Source organism: Podarcis filfolensis (genome assembly GCF_964270895.1).
Source record: "Podarcis filfolensis genome assembly, chromosome: 5".
In the NCBI taxonomy this organism is placed as follows: domain Eukaryota; kingdom Metazoa; phylum Chordata; class Lepidosauria; order Squamata; family Lacertidae; genus Podarcis; species Podarcis filfolensis.
In genome coordinates this window covers 5,034,291-5,054,276 of record NC_139608.1, presented here as the reverse complement: position 1 = coordinate 5,054,276, position 19,986 = coordinate 5,034,291, and the positions used below count along the sequence as shown (strand labels likewise).

Here is a 19,986-nt window from a genome sequence, read left to right as displayed (position 1 = left end):
TGTTGGGGGTCACTGGGGAAAGGGATCAAAAGAAGAACTGCCAATATACAAATCTATTGCGTGGCTGCACTTGGAATACCATGCGCCATTGTGCTCACCATATATATATTTATAGTATTTTTATGAACTTTTTGGTTCCTTTTTTATTTTTTTCACTTCATTTTATTTATTTATTTAAAAAAGATATTGTAGTGCAGGAAAAAGGTTCAGAAAATGGTAACCAAAATGACCAAGGCTTTGGGCTTTTTAGCTTAGAAATGGGGTGAGTGGCGCATGACAGAGATGTGGGATAGACAGAGGTTTTTCTTTATCACTCACAAATTCTAGAGCCTGGGACCACACCGGAAGATTTAGGAATCAGTTCAGATGAAAGAAAGTACTTCTTCATACAGCACATACTAAAGAATTTGCTCCTAACAAAATGAAGCAACTCATCTTGCAGAAGAGGGGTTTGCATGGGGTTAAGACACGTAGAGCTAGGGACCTCCAGATTCCCAGACTATCCCTGTACCTTTAACCCCTCAACTGACTTCCCTATCTGCAAATGCTATATTCTAGGCTCCACTCTCCAATCACCTCTGTCCCAAATATCTCTTTTTTTCTAAACTAAAAAGCCATATAGCTAGCCTTCCAAATATACCTGCTGTCTCACTGCATCACTCAGACCTAGTGCTTTGGAAACATGCTGGAATTATTCCTAAGAGAAACGACTTTGCTGTGTTCCGATGCGGCAGAGGCTTTCTCTAGGTTTGATATCCTGCCCCACCTGCCTCTGAGCACTCTGGCAATCTTTGAGCCCCCCTGCCTCAAACCAACAGTAAAGCTTCAACTGGAGGGGATGAGCCCCTTCTCTTGCAAAGCAATCCAGGTCTACTCAATTAGCAAAATTCATAGGGGCTGTAGAATTATGAGCTTTCTGGTAATTGAAAGCAACAGAAGCAACACCTCCCACAGACAGAGCACAAAATTCAAGCGCTAAGGAAACGGCTGGAAGTGCTGACATGAAACTCAAGTTCCACTGAAGGCTGCAGGGTTTGCATGGAGAGAAAGGAGAAAGGAGGGAGGGAGGAACCTCCACACTTCCTAGACTTTCTCTGACCTAACCTGTGTCGATCTTTTCTCAAATGCTAGACTGACACCTTTGACCTCACTTCCTACTTTCCCCTCCTTCTTTGCTCCACCTTGCAGATGTATTTCTTCTGTGTCTCTCCTGCAAAAGTCAAAGAGCAAGCATGGCTGTTTGCACATCCACCTTAGCTAGCTAGAATTAGCATCTTCCCAATCTACCGTGTATTGCCTATAATAAGTTCAGCTTTTTTATTTTCCAGACTCAAAAGCCTCAGTGTGATTACATCAAGGGTAGAGTCCTCTGATCCAAGCTGGAAGTTCAAGGTATTCATTTAAACTCCAAAGGCCATCAGAAACACCAACCCTAATAATGGATTTCTAAATCTCTGACAAGGCTGTACAGTAAAAAGTTTTGGGCATCATTAGCGGCCTGGAAACCAAGCCTTAAGAGAAGGAGGGAGTTGTGTTGAGAGAGTTGGGTATCTTTAGCCTGGATAAGAGGAGACTGAGAGGAGATATGATAGCTGTCTTCAAATACCTGAATGGCTGTCACATGAAAGGTGGAGCAAACTTGTTTTCTGCTGCTCCAGAGGGTCGGACCTGGAACAATGGATTCAAATGAAAAGAAAGGGGAGTCCCAGAGGGTTGGACCTGAACATTAGGAAGAAGTTTCTGATGGCAAGAGCTGTTCGAATCTGGAACAGGCTCCCTTGGAAGGTGGTGGACTCTCCTTCACTGGAGGTTTTTGAATGGAGGTTGGATGGCCACCTGCCATGTCCAATCTAGTTGAGATTCCTGCATTGCAGAGGGTTGGACTAGATGACTCACTGGGTCCCTTCCAATGCTACAATTCTACGATTCATCAAAGCACAAACCTGGGCCTGGAGCATCAGAGTTCAGAGAAGGCTGGAGGAAACAGGGCCAGAAGCGTCTTGCAACTCGCAAAACCCAGCACGTGCCGGAAACGCAGGCACAGACAAAGCCGCAACCTGCAAAGGCTGAGCCTGCTGTTCCTCTAGAGCACATTTTCAAAACGACACTCCATCATAATGCTAAACCCCCTTTGCTCGCTGCACACCCAGATGCCAGATGCCTAATGAATACGGGCCGCAGCGTGTGGCTCTCAGCGTGCCACTTCCATGACCCCCTTCTGCAGCACGAGGCCCCGTTCAGTTGCCTGCGAAGCTGCTCCTCCTCCGAGCGAGCGGCGGGAGCGGGAGATGAGTAATTACGATCTGCCGTTATTAAATGTTTCCTCGCTGGCCAATTTAGCAGCTAATCTTTGTGAAATGTGGGGCCGGTCCCTCAGCAGCGGCATTTGCATGGCACAGCCGAGCCCGGCTATTAAACCAGGATCTGCAACAATGGCGATGCTGCCGTGCCCCATTTGCAGCCTCTCCCCCGGTGCTGCTATAATGAGGCCTACATAGACAGAGAGAGGGGGGCGGGCACAGCCGCACCCTGCCCACAGCAGTAAACTGGGGACAGGGAAGCCTCACCCACATTGCATCTCTGGCCAGGTGCCTATTCTGCCTGTGTGTAACAGGAAGACATCTCAGAAGGCCCTGAAGTTGTGTGGCCTTGAACCAGGAGTTGTGGCAGCCAGGGGTTACTCAGTGCACCATCACTGCTCAGCCAGGCCCTGCTTTTGGGTGCAACCACTAAAAAAGGCACTGCAGCTCACAGGTGGCACAAAGGCTCAGTGGCGTCTTACCTGGTCCTGAAAGGTAGGGCTGGGAAACTGGGTCCCTCTCGCTGTTGCTAGCTTGTGGCTTCCATCAGTCCCAATCAACATGGTGGCCCATGGCCAAGGGTGATGGAACTTGTAGCCCAACCATCTCAGGATGGCCAAAGGTTCTGCATTCTCAGTCTATAGGGACCAACAGAGTCGGTCCTTAAGCTTCTGGGAAACCCCTGGCTTTTCCTGGGAGGGCCACTGACCCTCCATTCCTGCTCTTGCTGACTCTGGCAAGCCTCCTCGATCTCAGCAACTCAGTTTCTTGAGTGAATGGACAAGCTACAGACTCCTGGGAACCTGCTAGTTTGTTCACCTTCCAGGCTTCCCTGCCCCCACCCCAAGTTCACCTCTCCTGTATTATATATGCATTTATTATTCCCATTTATAGACCACTTGAGGTGGTTTATATACACAATAAGTACAATAAAACGGCATCAAATGATTCACATAATATAAAATTTCAAACAACGCAGCATACACACACCCAATTCATTCAATCTCACTCACCATCCATTTGATATAAATGTTCACTGCTTCAAACATTACATCTATCAAATACTCATACATAAACCACTCAAACTCAACAATATTACAACCCAAGCAGACATAAATAAGATACCACTCCTAATATCCAAAGGAGTAATGGACTCATGGCCCCAAACTAGAGCGTCTAATGCTCCTCATCCATCTCTCATCTGAAAGGGGCCCAGATCATAGCAGAGCAGGATCTCACCCTGGAGGGTACACAACACCTTCCGCCCACTGCAGCATCATAACAAACCTGGTACTGCACAACCTCAACACCTGATAAAGGAACAGACAGACACAAATACCACTTAAAAGGTAAAGGGACCCCTGACCATTAGGTCCAGTCGTGGCTGACTCTGGGGTTGCGGCGCTCATCTCGCTTTATTGGCCGAGGGAGCCGGCGTACAGCTTCCGAGTCATGTGGCCAGCATGACTAAGCCACTTCTGGCGAACCAGAGCAGCGCACGGAAACGCCGTTTACCTTCCTGCCGGAGGGCTATCTATTTATCTACTTGCACTTTGTGCTTTCAAACTGCTAGGAGGGCAGGACCTCACACTTAAGGGGTTGTAAAGATCACCATAAATTCCAATTGTTGCAGCCACCAGATGAGGGGCTCTCCTTTTCCACCCGTGATTGGGCCTGCTCATGCTCCAATTGTTTTCATTAAAGATCTTCTTCTCAACTCTACCCCACCGGGGTCTCCAGATGACCCCCACCAAACAACCCTCTCCCTCTTTTTCTGCCTACTGTGGCCGAGTTTCGCCAGAGTCGGGGGGGGGGGCACTGCTCCGTGCCAGTTGCCACTTGGCTCCCCCTGTCCCAAGGCAGAAGCTGATCGGCAACGCTTGGAGAAGTGCCGGAAGTGGCGCACCGTTGGCATGGCCAGAAGGCGGCAATTCCCATTTCGACTCAGGTGGCAGAATGGGACGGGCCGGCGTCGGCACCCAATGCATACAGACTTTGTTGTTGTTGTTGTTTAGTCGTTTAGTCGTGTCCGACTCTTCGTGACCCCCTGGACCAGAGCACGCCAGGCACTCCTGCCTTCCACTGCCTCCCGCAGTTTGGTCAAACTCATGTTCGTAGCTTCAAGAACACTGTCCCACCATCTCGTCCTCTGTCGTCCCCTTCTCCTTGTGCCCTCCATCTTTCCCAACATCAGGGTCTTTTCCAGGGAGTCTTCTCTTCTCATGAGGTGGCCAAAGTATTGGAGCCTCAGCTTCACGATCTGTCCTTCCAGTGAGCACTCAGGGCTAATTTCCTTAAGAATGGATGCGTTTGATCTTCTTGCAGTCCATGGGACTCTCAAGAGTCTCCTCCAGCACCAGAATTCAAAAGCATCCATTCTTCGGCCATCAGCCTTCTTTATGGTCCAGCTCTCACTTCCATACATCACTACTGGGAAAACCATGGCTTTAACGATACAGACCTTTGTCATACAGACTTACACAGCAACAAAGAACATGGGAGGCTGCCTTACAGTGGGGAGGGGGAGTATTTGATCCCCTGCTAAATTTGCCCGTTTGCCCTCTAACGAAGAAATGACCAGTCCATAATTTTAATGGTAGGTTTACAGTAGCTGTGAGAGACAGAATAACAACAGGAAAACCCCCAGAAACCCAGAAGACAAAAGTCAGAGATGGATGTGCATTATAGTGAGTGAAATAAGTATTTGATCCCCTATCAACCAACCAGATGTCAGGCTACCTGGTATCTTCACTGTATGTAATGAGCTGAGATTACAAGTACCTGCTGTAAGGAAGAGGTCTTACCTGTAATCCCAGCTTGTTACAGTACCTGTACAAAAGATACCTGTCAACAGAAGATTCCAAAGTAGCCACCATGACCAAGACCAAAGAGCTGTCCAAGGATGTCAGGGACAAGATTGTAGACCTGAACAAGGCTGGACTGGGCTACAAGACTATTGCCAAGCAGCTTGGTGAGAAGGTGACAGCTGACCGGCAACACTTGGAGAAGTGCCAGAAGTGGCGCACCATCGTCATGGCCAGAAGGCGGCAATTCCCATTTCGCCTCAGGTGGCGGAATGGGAGGGCCGCCCCTGTCGGCACCCAATGCATACAGACTTACACAGCAGCAAAGAACATGGGAGGCTGCCTTATGCAGAGCCAGGCCATTGGCCCATCTTGTTCACTATTGCCTACACTGACTGGTTGAGGCTCTCCAGGATGCCAGGCAGGTGTCTAGCACCATGTTACCTGGAGATGCCACTGGGAATCGAACCTGGGCCCTCCGGCTTGTAAGGCAGACACTCGGCCGGCCAGCTATGGCCCTTACAAAAGAGGAGAGTTGAGAAAAGGCCAGCTTTCTTCTCAGCCTTTAGAGGTCTTGGATTGAGTTCCGTCCGTGTTTTGGCAGCTCCCTCACCTGTTTGCAACATTCCCTAAGTTATTGATGTCTGCTCTCTTCCTTTTTCTTCCCCACCTGCCACCCAAGATGATTAACGGGTGCATCTGAGCAGGCGAGGAACCATCTCGGCTGTTGGAGAGGAGGCAGGAGGAGAACAAACACCAGTATTTTTTTGTAATAAACACAACTAACAGGTGAGGGAGCTGCCAGAACACTGACGGAGCTAGATCTAAAGAGAGGAGCTGCAAGAAGCAAAGAGCCCAAAGCTTTCTTTCTCTCCAGAGTTGGGCTTCTGGTGCCCCCAGGCAATCCTGGCGCAAAGGGATGGTTCATCAGTCATCTCAGCAACAAAGCCCCTTGTTCTCTCCACAAAAAGGGCCGCGGTCCAGAGGTGTGTGTTGTGTCAAAGTCTAAGTTGTTCCTTTACAGTCGTGGGGGGGGGGGGGAGAGCTTGTGGTTTGTTGGCTCCCAGCTGGCTCTCAGGGGAGGCTTCCCCATTGTCTGAAAGGTGAAGCGGTCCGTTCTGCAGAGGGGGCTGCCAGCTCATTTGGAGCGGTGCAGAGCATGTGGGGACGCCTCTGGGACCGATGACGAAGAGCCAAGTCAGGTCATAAGAACATCACAGGAGCCTGGCATACTGGATCAGGCCACCGGCTCACAGGGACCAACCAGAGGCCTATGGAAGCCTGTAAGAACAGCCAAAGTATTCCTTGAAGGGGACCTGCACAGGACTGCCCAAACCAAGTTCCTGTGTGCCCGTTGGCAAGTCCAGAGGCCAGTTGGGAACCTTCTTTCACTACCAGTTTTAAAGAGTGAATTTCTAGTTCTCGTGGCTTCGGAAGGAAGCTAGAGAAACGGTGTGCTGTGTTTTCTCTGCAGAATCACAAACTGTGCCACCTGCTCCAATCTTGTGTCCCAAGGCAGGTTCCCACATATCAGACCTGGAAACCCTGTAGGCTTCCAGGTGTTGCTGGACTACAACTCCCATCATTCCTGACCCTTGGCGATGCTGGCTGGGGTTGATGGGAACTGGAGTCCAGCAATACCTGGAGGGTCACATCAGGTTCACCATCTCTGCTCTTAGGGAAGTGACTTTTGCTTCGATACTGCTGCCCATTCCCACATCTTAAACACAAGCCCACCAGAAAGATCTGCTGGGAACGCGTTAAAAACACTGCCCTCAGTTTCAGAGCTAAAAACAGGCTGGTTTTTACTCATTTAAAAATATACATATGGTAGCTCTGTTACTGGTGGGGAGGGCAGGGCAGAGGCAGCACAAACTAAGGAGAGTTGCAGTGCTCCAACTCTTCCTGACCTCCTACCAGGTTAGGTTGCTGGGTTGACCCCCTCCAGAAGCTCAGAGCGGGCACAGATTTGTTGCAGGCAGCCAGAAAACCTCCCCCTCCCTCTCTTTCTCTCTCTAATCCTTTTAACGCCCAGCATCTTCCCTGTGATGGCAGCTGCAATTTTTCCTGGATGTTGCCTGCGTTTATGTCTTCAGGGAGCCTCATTCACCTCTCAGCCAGAACTTCAAGGAACAGGCCTGGCTTTGTCTTCAAGGAACTTAATTAGCAAGATGCCAATGTCTGCTGGGCTGTTGTTAATGAGACACTTCTCTTTCCAAACATCCTGGGGCTGATACTCATCAGAAATGTCAACCTTTCAAATGCCTTTCCTCTCCAGGTCCGCAGTGTGTGTTTGTGCGTATGTGCATAAGCACAGCATCAGCCTGGCCTGTTGGTGCCCGACACCTACGCAATATCTAAGTTCACAGCAGGGGCAGAAGGGAAGAATGCGTGCCCTGCTTTGGTCAGGGGCCAGAGCAGCACAGAATTGGGGAGAACTGAAGACATGCAGCTGCAATGCCCCAGAAGATGCTCAGTGCCAATTAACATGCAGCTCAGGCACTCCATCAGCCAATGGAGGCTGCTCCATTTGGACAAATGTGGTGCTGTCTCAAGAACCTCAGTCTGCTCCCAGCCGGTCCTCAGCTGCCCACCTGTCCAGGGGGTGGCACTGTATGTGGCATCTTCTTCCTCCTCCTCCTCCTTAGTCTCAGCATTGCCCATGTTGAAACTCAGCAGAGAGTTGGCTGTGTCTGTCAATGGCTCTGTCTCCACCCGCTGACTGGGCTCCCCACCTTCTGCCCTGGCCACTCCAGTGGGCACCAGCCACCACAGCACCCAGCCACTAACTCAGGCTGGATCTATGCAGCAGCCCAGGAAACTCCAGCGAATCTTAGGGCCACATCTCAAGCAGGGGGCTCAGTGAAGTGGGAAACCCATTTCTGGACCATCCCACCGGCCAGGTGTGCGTGCCTGTACAAAAACAATTCCCCGCACATAGAAAACCAGCTTTCAAGGAGAAGCTGCAAGCCAAACCTCCTGCCTGAGATGTTGGTGTCCTCTGCATCAGTATCTTGCTGTGAAAGCCAGGGCTTTTGGGGGGAGGGAGTGGGTGATTGACTCTAAAGCCGAGTTGAGATTTCTTTGCCCCCTGAGCTTTTGGCCTGTATTGGGTGGGGATTTGCAGCTCGAAATGTGTTTGAAATCACTCTCCTCGTTTTGACTTCCTTTGCCACTGCCGCTTGCATTGCGTGATGGCGGCAGGGGCAGGTGTGCTCCCCAAAGCGACTGCTATTCCTTCCTACCTCAATCCCATGACAAATGCCCCCCGCCGTGAGATGTTTGCCAACTTCTCTCCCATCCCAAAAATCTCCCCCTCCGAAGCCAATCCTCAGAAAGTTGCAGCATGTCCCTCAATGGGCCTGGGCATTTTGACTCAGAAGTAAATTCCCGTCGTGGAAGGGATGGAGCCTTGGTTCAGGTTTACCACCTGACTGTGGCTCTGTCCCTGCAGGTGGCCTCACCACCTGTATTTTAAACATCTCCTTTGCAGCCTTAAGATGATGTCCACAGCACAAACAGAAGCCAAGTTTCAGATCGGTCCTTGAGCCCCAGGGCAAGGGACCCTGGCAGTGCACAGAGGTTTGTGTTCTCTCGCAAGAAATCACCACTAGTCTCCAAAAACTACAATTCCCAAGGTGCTTAGGGGAGGGGGAAGAGCCCAGGAAATGAAACAGGTTTAATTTGTAGTATTTGAATCCCATTCTTTAAGCCAACAAAGTTACAGGTGGAGAACTGAGGGCTAGAGACCGCATTCGACCCAAGTTCGCTGTCATAGCAGTGATCATGCCAACCTCCTCCAAAAAGGCCACCGTGGATGTTGCAGTCTCCTTGCTATGGCTGGCCCACTGGATTTCTAGTGGATTCAGTACAAACATCACTTGCCATGAATATGGGAAAGACCACAAAATGCATTGCCAGCAGCACCACCGTAAAACTCAGAGCCAGACCTACTTAGAACTCAGCCGGCAATCTGGCAAAGGAGCCCCCCTGTTTGCAAGGAAGACCACTGAGTTGGAGGCTGGGAAGGGAGCCCAGGGGCCATGCCCTGACCCCACGACAGGATCCTCCTCACTTTAACTCTGACACCCTTAACCAGCAAAATCAAGGCTGGCTCACAAGGAACCAAAGCAAAGGGCAAGTAGCTCCGGACGACCCGAGCAACAGAGCCAAGCCACGTTCTACAGGAGAAGGGGGGAAGGAAACACACAGCCTTACGGGAAAATGCCTTCTCAACCCCAGATCTGCTGGATCCCGAGTCTGAAGCAAGTCTGAAGTTTACCGAGTCAAAATCTTTGAAATAAGCATAGGGGACCTGTCTTCCATTGCTTCCAAGGCAGAATGCAGGTGTTCACTGCACAAGTTTGGTCCGGTAAAGTCTTCTGCAACTATAAAGTGGGGGCAGCAGTCTTCCCTAAAGAGACTGTGGCTGTGTACACACACACACACACACACACACACACACACACTCATTTACCCTGCATGCAGCACTCCCCCAACTCTGCTTTGTGAAGCCATCTACACACAATGTTAGTCACCACCCACGTCCATCCCATAGTTTCTCGAGAAAGGCAGCAGGGTTCCCCCCCATGCATTTCACCCCAAACCAGCTTTGATGGAAAATGTGGTCCATGGGAAGACATCCTTGCCCTCTCTCTGACCACCAGTGAGCACGGATGATGCACAACTTGGAAAAGTATCCAGCTCTACTGATGTGTGCAATGTCATGCAAGTGTGTTTTGAAATGCAGTCTTGCTGCCTTTTATGCCAGTGTTGAGCGCACAGCGCATAAGTGGAGCTGGCTGGATCAGGCCAATGGCCCATTCAGTCCAGCATCCTGTTCTACCAGTGGCCAACCAGGTGCCTGTGGGAAACCAGCAAGCAGGATCTGAGCACAAAAGCCCTCTCCCCTCCCATATTTCCAGCAACTAGTACTCAGAAACTTTACGGCCTCCAACCATGAACACGGAGGACAGACATCATGGTTAGTTCCCTCTCCTTCTGTCTTCTCTCCTCTGCCTGTCTCTCAAGAGAAGGAAGGTCTGGATCTCACCCACTTTAAGGGTGCATTCACATTATTGCCTTAGAGCCAGTGACATCGTTCCCAAATAAAAACATCTTGGAGGTCCCGGACCACAGGGAGGTTAGGCTGGCCTCAGCCAGAGCCAGGGCTTTTTCAGCTGTGGCCCTGATCTGGTGGAACACTCTGTCACAAGAGACTAGGGTCCTGCGGGACTTGACATTTTCCGCAGGGCCTGCAAGATAGAGCTGTTCCACCAGGCCTTTGGCCAAGGCACAGTCTGACCCCCTCCTTTGGTAATCCTCACAGAACTCTAGCCCAATGGTTGCCATTAATTTGATTTTAAATTGATTTTAAAATTAATTGATTTTAAAATGCTGTGTTGTTGTTAGCTGCTCTGAGCCCGGCTTCAGCTGGGGAGGGCGGGATATAAATAAATAAATAAATAAATAAATAAATAAATAATAATAATAATAATAATAATAATAATAATAATTATTATTATTACCACCGTCTGGTATGTTTCACAGGGCTTCCCCGCCTAGCTGTTCACATCAGCACAGCTTCCTTAGTGTCCGATTGGTTTTCGTTTGTATTCACACCAAGGGTCGTTGATAGTGTGACGGTATCTTTATCCCACGGATGCTCAATGTTGTGACTAGTGCATGCTCACAGGGGTTGAGGTCAACTGAGGTACAGGAGGCTGTGGTTTCAAATGGGGCAACCAGGGGTTAGAAGGAGGCTCTGTTGCAGAAGCCAAAAGGCAAGAGCTACTGAAAAAAACATCCCAGGATCTTAGACACAAATGAAGCAGGATTAAGGTGATCTTTGTGGCTCAAAAAGCAGGTAATTTAGCTTAAGTCAATCAATCTCAGCAAACATTACAGAAGATGAGACTCAAAGGCAAGCTGAGCAGCTGGGGGACTCAAATGGACAGGAGCCCCCCCCCTGCTCCCCCACTCAAATGGTGTCAGGTAGTAAATCACCAAAAGGAATTAAACCAGTGCCATGAATTACTGACAGAACTTGATTTAATAACAGGCAACTGCTGTTGGAAATGAATTCATCTGAGCAATCAATCCCCAGTAAACCGACAACAGAAGCAGGCAGAGTTAACTGAGCTGCAGGCCCGGATCAGGCTCAAGGAAACAAACCCCAGGAGGGGAAGAAACACAAGACAGCGAGCTTTAGAGAAATGCTAATGCGTTTGCACCTCATGTGAGCACAGACTAAAAACCCAGCACTGGAAATGCAGTTGGTGCACAGTAAGTGGGAATGTGAACACAGCCTAAGCCTGATTCAACGGCTAATTTGGTGCAGCGTGGGGTGGAATCTGAGTGGGTGCAAGAGAAGAGGTGCTGCATCAAGCTATGGGAACATCCGTCTGAATAAGAGACTTCAGAATCCTATGGCAATATGTCCTCCCAGTTGCCAGGGCATCTTTGACCTGAGCAGTCAGCAGAACTAGCAGCAACATGATAGAAAAACAATAATAATAAAAAAGCCATCCTGCTGATAGGTAAAGGTAAAGGGACCCCTGACCATTAGGTCCAGTCGTGAACGACTCTGGAGTTGCGGCGCTCATCTCGCTTTATTGGCCGAGGGAGCCGGCGTACAGCTTCCGGGCCATGTGGCCAGCAGGACTAAGCCGCTTCTTGCAAACCAGAGCAGCACACGGAAACGCTGTTTACCTTCCCGCCAGAGTGGTACCTATTTATCTACTTGCACTTTGACGTGCTTTCGAACTGCTAGGTTGGTAGGAGCAGGGACCGAGCAACGGGAGCTCACCCCGTTGCGGGGATTTGAACCGTCGACCTTCTGATCGGCAAGTCCTTGGCTCTGCGGTTTAACTCACAGCGCCACCCGCGTCCCTTCCATCCTACTGATACATGGTGGCAATATTACAAGTTAATCAATCAATCACTTTCAACACAAGCACATCAAGGCAATGTACAGGCCAAGGCTGAGAGATAAGAGGCCACCTAAAGCCATCCACATTGGAGAAGGTGTTTGAAATGGGTCCTCCTACAGACATGCACATTTCCTGAATAAACTACAGGAATACAGGTGTGAACATATACACACTATGAACACAAAAACCTAGATGTTACACACAGAGTTCAATTCTGGTGGGTGTTGTGTTTTCACGTTGCACAGCAATGCTATCGGTGATGCACCCACAGTGGCCCAAACAGTGATGAATGCATTTCATTAAAAGTTCAATTAATTGCTGCTTGCTCGGTTTCCGTTACAGGCGACAACTGCTGCGCTTGGCGTGGCATGCACAAGCTGCGTAATTTGGAACAGACTTGCTATAAGCCACCTTAGAAATCCATGTTGAGACTGCAGATTACAATAAGCTGCAATTAACCAATTTGATAGGAATGCCAAAAGGCCGCAGTGGTTGAAGTTTTCCATCAATGGACTCCAGCGTATTTCGGGAGGGTGGGGGAAAAGAACGGATTTTCAATGGCAAAAATATTGTCAGAAAAATACCCAAGTTTTGTGAGTATGTAAGTTGGACAAGTAAGGAAGTTGCACTGAAAGCCGGTCTGTTTAGAAGATGAAGCTCAAAGCACCTGGGGGTGTCATCTGGCTAAAGTGCTTTCCAGACCTACTGATTTGGTAGAGTTAAGCCAGGTTAGGAACATAGAAAGCTGCTGACTGGTACATGTTCTCCAGGCTTCCAGACAGGGAATTTCTCCCCACCCTGCCTGGAGATGCCAGGGATGTTAAGAGGCTCAGGTGCTAATGTGAAACCTTAACTACTTGCTCTGTGAATGACCCTGCTTTGTGAATGCACAAGCTTGGGACTGCAAGCTCCCCACTCCCCACTCCCCTTCTCTTTCACAGCCACGTGGAGGAAATTCACCTGCTTTCAAACAAGCCACGGTTCCTCATCATGCCTAAATTCAGGAACTGTAGCTTAATTAAACTTTAGCAAGTGAACAAGCCCAGATCAAAAACCATGGTTGATCCTAACCAAAGTTAAAACAAACCACAGTTCCCTGACTTCAGATGCAATGAGGAATTAGGCTAATTCAAAAGCAAAAGTGGTTGCTCCAACTTCCTTGCAGCTGAAAAAACCCCAAACAAACAGGGAGGGAGGAAGAGTATGTTTCTTTCCTGCGCTGTATGAAAAAGTACTTTCTGTGTGTGTCTGGTGGGGAGCAGACATACAAGGGGCAAATGTTTTCTAGATGCCAAATTCCTTCTCCTTATAACACACAGTATTACTTCACCTGTTGCCTATGGCTAAACTGGCTCACTCTTTTCAGTGATGCGCTGCGCATTCCCAGTTCTTGCTTTGTGCTTGTGACACAGACGGTTGTGTTGGGTGTGGAGCACATTCCCTTGTGGAGGGTGCATCGAAAGTGGGCATGATCAGAGACCACACTTCATCCTGCATCCATGCATTCAAGAGTTTCAAGGTCATACGACAGCCACGCAATATCTCTAGAGAAGGGCAGGGCCAGAGAAGGGCATGGCATGGAAAGGGGCGGCCAAGTCAAGAGTCCTGAGGGCCAGACAGAGAGGCAGGGAGGGCCACGCTCAGGGCCTGGGACTGATGTTTCCCACCCTATCCTGGCCTGGTCTGGGTGGTAGAATGTTTGCAAACACAGGCAATAGCTGTGCACCTTGAATGAGCAGAATGTTTCCTCTGCCTGTATATCCCACTGTGTTCCTGTATCTGGACTGGGTTGGCAGTGCCAATCTATAACTCTCCTCTGTTCCCTTGCCTGCAAGCTTCCACCCCTCAACTCCCAAATTCGCCACCCACCAGAATTTTGTCTTTCAAGAGCAGCTAATGCTGCAGCTACTGCAGCCTATCTGCAAGGAAAGCAACAATCTCCGGTTGGCTGTGGTAGTCTTCAATGTGTTCAGACCTGGGATTCACCTTTCACCCAAGCGTGCAATTGGGGATCCATTTAAACAAAACAAAACAAATATTTCTATGGTGGGAGTGCTGCTGTGGCCACCCATCTTAGATCCAGACCCACCAATAGTTTGCCGAACCCCCGATAGGGGTGCCACATTTGTTTGCCTCGGAGGACATGCCTGGGCTGAGCTGCAAATGCAGTCGTTCCGAGGTTCCAATCCACGTTTAACTACGTGGCTCGTGGGGAGGCAAACAGTCAATGCCCTAGCCTACCTTACAAGGCTGTTGCTGAAAGGCTAAACTGCCGCCCTGAGTTTCCAAGAGGAAGGGTGGGATGCAAAGAAGCAGAAGGGAGTCCAAAAGCCACTGTGCCCCTTACGTGCCCAAGCAGTTCTGATTCCCCAGTGCCAGCGAGAAGGGGTCAGGCATCTGCCTTGCACTCCTGTTCCTCCTACACACTTACACACACTAGTTGTGTAGGGTTTTTGCAGGCCTTACTTGTTGCTGTCCCGGTACTGATAGATGTAACATCCTTGTGGCATCCCGCTCTCCTTGTCCAAAGTAAACGAGAGTTTCAGCTGCAGAAAGGAGGAGAACGAAAGAAAGGAAGGAAGGAAGGAGGGAGGTGGGGGGGGAGAGAAAGATTTTTTTAAAAAAACAACAACACACACAACCACATTTAGGCGATGTTCTCAGCCGCGGCAGCAACCCCATGAAAGGCTGAGGGGAGAGACCAACCTCACCAAGGCTGACACTCAACCGCTGAGGCCTGGAACATAGAGCAGGGCTCCAAACCTCAGGGAAGACAGAGTCACATGCCTTGCAGAAAAAGCACTGGCTTTTTCCACTCCTTTGTTGCTATAAAGTGTTTGCGGTTCTCCCGAAATGGCGTGGGTCATGACAGCTCCCTCCCCCACCACCTTCGAACACACTCCAAATCCACCACCCACACACATCCATGGCCCTGCAGCTCTGCACCTCCTCTGGGGTACAGGATTCTCCCCCAGCGGCCCGACTTCCCACGAGCCTCTTTCTCTGTAAGTTTCGGCCCTGCGGACCTCCAAGCGCATTTGGGAGGGAGAGAGAAAGAGAGAGGAGGAAAACCGCAAAGGGAAAGGCGACAAATTCTTCCTTTGGCACAGAGTTAATCCAAAAGCCAGTTGGAAGAGCTTGCAGTTTGGCCCCATGTCCAGCAGGGGGCTGCACGGGGTGACCTGGAAAAAACGTGGGGAGCCCAGGAGGGGCTGGGAGGGATTATTTGCTGGAAATCCAAGAAAGGGTTTTGGAATAGTGGGTCAAGTCCTGTGTTATCTAAGGCCAGTTCATTTGAGGCAGGGAAAAACTCATCTGGCTACTACACTGAAGAAGAAGAAGAAGAAGAAGAAGAAGAAGAAGAAGAAGAAGAAGAAGAAGAAGAAGAAGAAGAAGAATTGAATTCAATACAGCTCTGCACAGATTTTGATGTAGGACGGTGGAGTTTCTGAACAAGCAACTCGCTAATAAACACACACTGGGGCTTCCTTAAAGCCACCCTCCCAACAGCTGGAATGGGTTTGAAAGGGAAAGAGGTGAGGAAGTAGCCATCCAAACCATGCCTGGTCTAAGGAGAGAATTAACCACCCACTGTTCCTACACTTATCGCCCTAAGCCAGGGGCTGGGGACCATGCCGCTATGCGGATGTCCTGGGACTACATTTCCCATCATCCTGGGTCACGCTGGCTGCTGGGAGATGGAATCCAGCAACACCTCGAGGGCCACAGGTTCGTCAAACAGATGAATCGAGCAATTGAGCCAAGCCACACAGGGACAAGAGTGTCAGGAAGGGGGGAAATGCGGGTGTGTGCAGGAGAGAGAGCGCCCAGATTCTCAGGCCCATTCAATCTAAGCAAAAAGTCTTTCTCCAACCCAAGTACGATGCTCCGACAGTCCCTGAGAGCAGCGCTGGGCTGGTCAATTGTAGGCATGGAGGAAGCTGCCTTCTACTGTTCCACTGAACTCAATATTGTTGACTGTTAGTCCTGCTGGCCACATGACCCGGAAGCTGTACGCTGGCTCCCTCGGCCAGTAAAGCAAGATGAGCGCCGCAGCCCCAGAGTCAGCCACGACTGGACCTAATGGTCAGGGGTCCCCTTACCTTTAATCTAGCATATCAGGGTTGAAGATTCCTGCACGGCAGGGGGTTGGACTAGATGACCCTCGTGGTCCCTTCCAACTCCATAATTCTATGATGTGCCCATTTTGCATATGTTCCATTACCAGCCCATTCGGTCATGCTTTCTGAACTTAGCAAGAGAGACACGAAAACGCACATTTTAAATTGCACAAATTCCCCCACCCCAAACATATTTCTGCAGCATCTTTTTAAGCCGAGAACAGAAACACAAAATTCAGAGCACCATCGGAAGGATAAGGGCCTCCCAATCTGCGCGTTAGCCTGGGAAGCAAACACTGGAGTGGACAACTTTGCTTACAAGTGCAAACCAAGTGAAATTCTCAAATAAGCCTACTTCAAACAAAAGCCTTTCCTGCACACACAAAACTGCTATGTCAAGGAGCACGTTCCTCATTTATCTTCTCCCGGACACATTGGTCTTGTGTGAGTGGGAATCTTTATTCCCCCCCCCATTCAATTATAGGAGTCCTGTCCCCCACCAAACACTCATGGCCTCCAGGGAGACTAACTGCTCTTAGAGAAGAAGCTCTTTAGGACTGGATAACCTCTTGGCAGCCTGCCTTGCGTGAAGAGGGAGTTATTCTGATGTAGCCTGATGAGGTGTGGCGGAGATGCTAATGAAACGGTTTTCACAAGAAGGACTCCTGGAGTGAGCCGCAGGTTGCCCTCAACGCTTCTGGACATTTTGGAGAATGGACGGCAGACCTGACCTTTGCAAACGAAGCAAACACCACAGAGAGACTGGCTTTATTTGCAGACAGTTCCTGGCCCCGAGGAAAACCCGAGAAGTAAAATTAACGGCCTATGAAAGAGCAAAGGCTTTATTAAGTCGCCCTTCCACCAGTGGGCCCTTTGCACAGCCAGCATGCCGGCTCATTAGACGCTGAGCCAATTTGCACTCCCCTGCAAGGCAGCAAGTGGAAATCGAAGCAGCCGAGCTCCCCTGACCCTAATTAAGACTGCCCAAGGTGCAGCTGCTGCAGAGTCCACACATCTCTGCACAGGTGCAAACCTGCAATTTTATTCAAACCCGGCTATTTGTGTACCAAAGCCCAATACACCCACAATCTGGGTTCTCCAGTTTGTTCCGATGCCTCAGCCTCATTTGGTGCAGGTCGATCAGCCGCAACTTGATGTTGCGCCACTGGGATTTGTCAGAAACCCTCGTGGGACATCCAGGCAGATTTTGCATCAGGAGCAGCCTTGGGAGGATGCCCTGTGGCGAGCTGGGCATTTGAATCCCTGCCACCCTGGAAAGCTAGAACAGTTTTCTCATGGAGTAATGTAAGCCACACCATAGGGCAGGGGGAGGGGAGGCTCACACCATCCAGTTATTCTTCAAACCCAAAATAAATATAAAATTCAATTTAAATGGGGGGGGGGTCTGCTGTGGAGAGTTGACATGGTGGGGCTTGTGAGGTCTGACTCAGGAGGAGGAAATTTCTAAATGTTACGATGCTAAACTCGCAGGCTGCGGACCATAATGAGTGACAGCAATTGGTCCAGCTGCCCAACACCCCACCCCGTATTTGTGGGGGTTCAGGTCCAAGTGAGCTCTGACAAAAGCCTCCGAGGAGGCCCCTCTGTTCACAAAGGCAAAGTATACTGCTGCTTCCGCGCTTGGGGACCGCAGGAGCATCCCGCAGAAAGGACGGCGAGGCGAGGCCCTGCTGGATCCCGTCACGGCAAGCCATTTCTGGGATATATGCCTGTCGTCATTTTGTTCCGTCAACTTGCCACCAGGTTTAACTTGCGGCAGGGTAGAGAGACACGGAGCTCATCCATCACCCGGCTGCATTCTTCGGAGGAGAGCGCTGCGGCGCAGCAGTCTCCGTGCCTGACAAATCGCCCTTTCCAGCTCATTGGCACTGGGCACAAAAGGGCCGTTCTTCATGCTGGGGGGCCGGGGGGGCGGATTCGGTGGGAATGAGGGGGATTGGGAAGGCTGAGAACAACAGAGGCTCACCTACCTAAGGAGGCTCGCTGATAAATTAAGATGTCATAGGCCCTTGAATAAGAGCTGCCATGAAGCCTAGTTGGGATTTCTTGAGGGTGGCAAACGCCTTCAGCACCAAATAAGCAGAAAAATGCCAGAGGTGGCATAGGGGGCAGCTTGGCTTGGCAGGAACATAACCAACGGTGGTTGAAGTTAGTCAAACGTAAGTTTCTAGGTCTCCATTTTTAAACACTCTCCTGTCCACAGGCCTGTAACCTTCAGCACACTGTCAGAAACAAAAGAAAGTCTGACGTTCTTCCAGTTTGCATTGTCTCTGTCTGGCTGCCTGGAAGAAATTCCTAGCCCACTCCTGGTGAACAGGATGAATGCCTCCTAACAAACCGAGGCTCACTTCCCATGTGTTCTTACCCCAAAGTTGTCTGGTGTCACATGCTGAAGATCAGGCCCTAAAACAGGGTGCATTCCTTCCTCTCAGCTTATCCCCACCTCCTAGTTTTGTGGTCCTGCGCAACAGACCAGGGCTGGGATCCTCATTTCACCTACAAGCAAGTATTGAGGTGGTGGGAGAAATCCAAGCGTATCGCTGACCCAACTGAGAATTCAACAGGGCCATTAAAAGGTGTGATGTGTTGTGAGAGGTATCTACCCTGTCCATCAACATCTGCAGGGCCAAAGGTGAACTGCCTTTGCAAGAGAAATACCTGCCATGTAGCCTGTATCTCAACAGCGGAGTCAGAAGAGGCAACGGGTGGAGGAAAAAGGGATCAGCCAGGCTGCCACGGGTTGAAGATCGTTATGCATTTTGGAAGAATTTGTTCTGATTTTAAGGTACTATAGCTCCTGCAGCAGGTTTTGAGAAAGGGGGTGTGGCTTGTCTTTTGCAAAGCTCCATGCGCACAGGTGGCACCCTAAGGGCCCTTGCCAAGACTCTGGAGAGCCACTTCCAGGCAGGATGGGCAGCGAAAGAAGCTTCCCATGCTCATGGGGGCAGGGGCCACAGCTCAGGGGCAGAGCATGCGCTCTGCATGCAGAAGTTCCTGGGTCCATTCACTAGAAGCATGTACTTTTAAAATGAGGCTGCATTTTAAATTGCATTTTAACCTGTATTGGTTAAATTGGTTTTTCCCCCCTATTATGTTTTTACTGTAATTTTACTGGTGTTAGCAGCCCTGAGCCCAGCTCTGGCCGGGGAGGGCGGGGTATAAATAACATTTATTATTATTATTATTATTTATTATAGACGCTGCTACTGGAGGAGACTCTTGAGACTCTTGAGAGTCCCATGGACTGCAAGAAGATCAAACCTCTCCATTCTTAAGGAAATCAACTCTGTGCTCACTGGAAGGACAGATCCTGAAGCTGAGGCTCCAAGACTTTGGCCACCTCATGAGAAGAGAAGACTCCCTGGAAAAGACCCTGATGTTGGGAAAGATGGAGGGCACAAGGAGAAGGGGACGACAGAGGACGAGATGGTGGGACAGTGTTCTCGAAGCTACAAACATGAGTCTGACCAAACTGCGGGAGGCAGTGGAAGACAGGAGTGCCTGGTGTGCTCTGGTCCAGGGGGTCACGAAGAGGCGGACACAACTAAATGACTAAACAACAACAAATTATAGACGCTGAGCTAGGCCTGATCTGGTAGGCGGCAGCGTCCGACTGTCCCTAGCATTTCTAGGCACAAAAAGATCTTGAGCAGGGCAGCTTATTTTCGCTCAAGATTGCAAGAGCTGCTTCTAGCCAGAGCAAGTAAACCGTTCTGCTGTCCAGCAGCTTCAACCACCCCTATCTGGATGACGGTCTCCTTTGCTCCGCTGACCAGCGAAAGCTTTAAGTTAAAAACATTCTGGCCCC

The 19,986-nt window shown here is 49.9% G+C and overlaps 1 protein-coding gene across 7 annotated transcripts in view; it reads right to left on the bottom strand.

The window, feature by feature from the left end:
* DIS3L2 (DIS3 like 3'-5' exoribonuclease 2) overlaps window positions 1-19,986 on the bottom strand; it is a 197,060-nt gene that overhangs the window by 28,642 nt on the left and 148,432 nt on the right. For all 7 annotated transcript variants that reach the window (XR_014547886.1, XR_014547887.1, XM_083612737.1 and 4 more), the window contains one exon: window positions 14,503-14,582. Coding sequence is in view for 5 of the 7 variants with exons in the window: in XM_083612737.1 (XP_083468863.1) it covers window positions 14,503-14,582 (80 nt within the window). In the remaining 2 variants the exon portion in view is untranslated. The remainder of the gene's footprint in view (window positions 1-14,502; window positions 14,583-19,986) is intronic.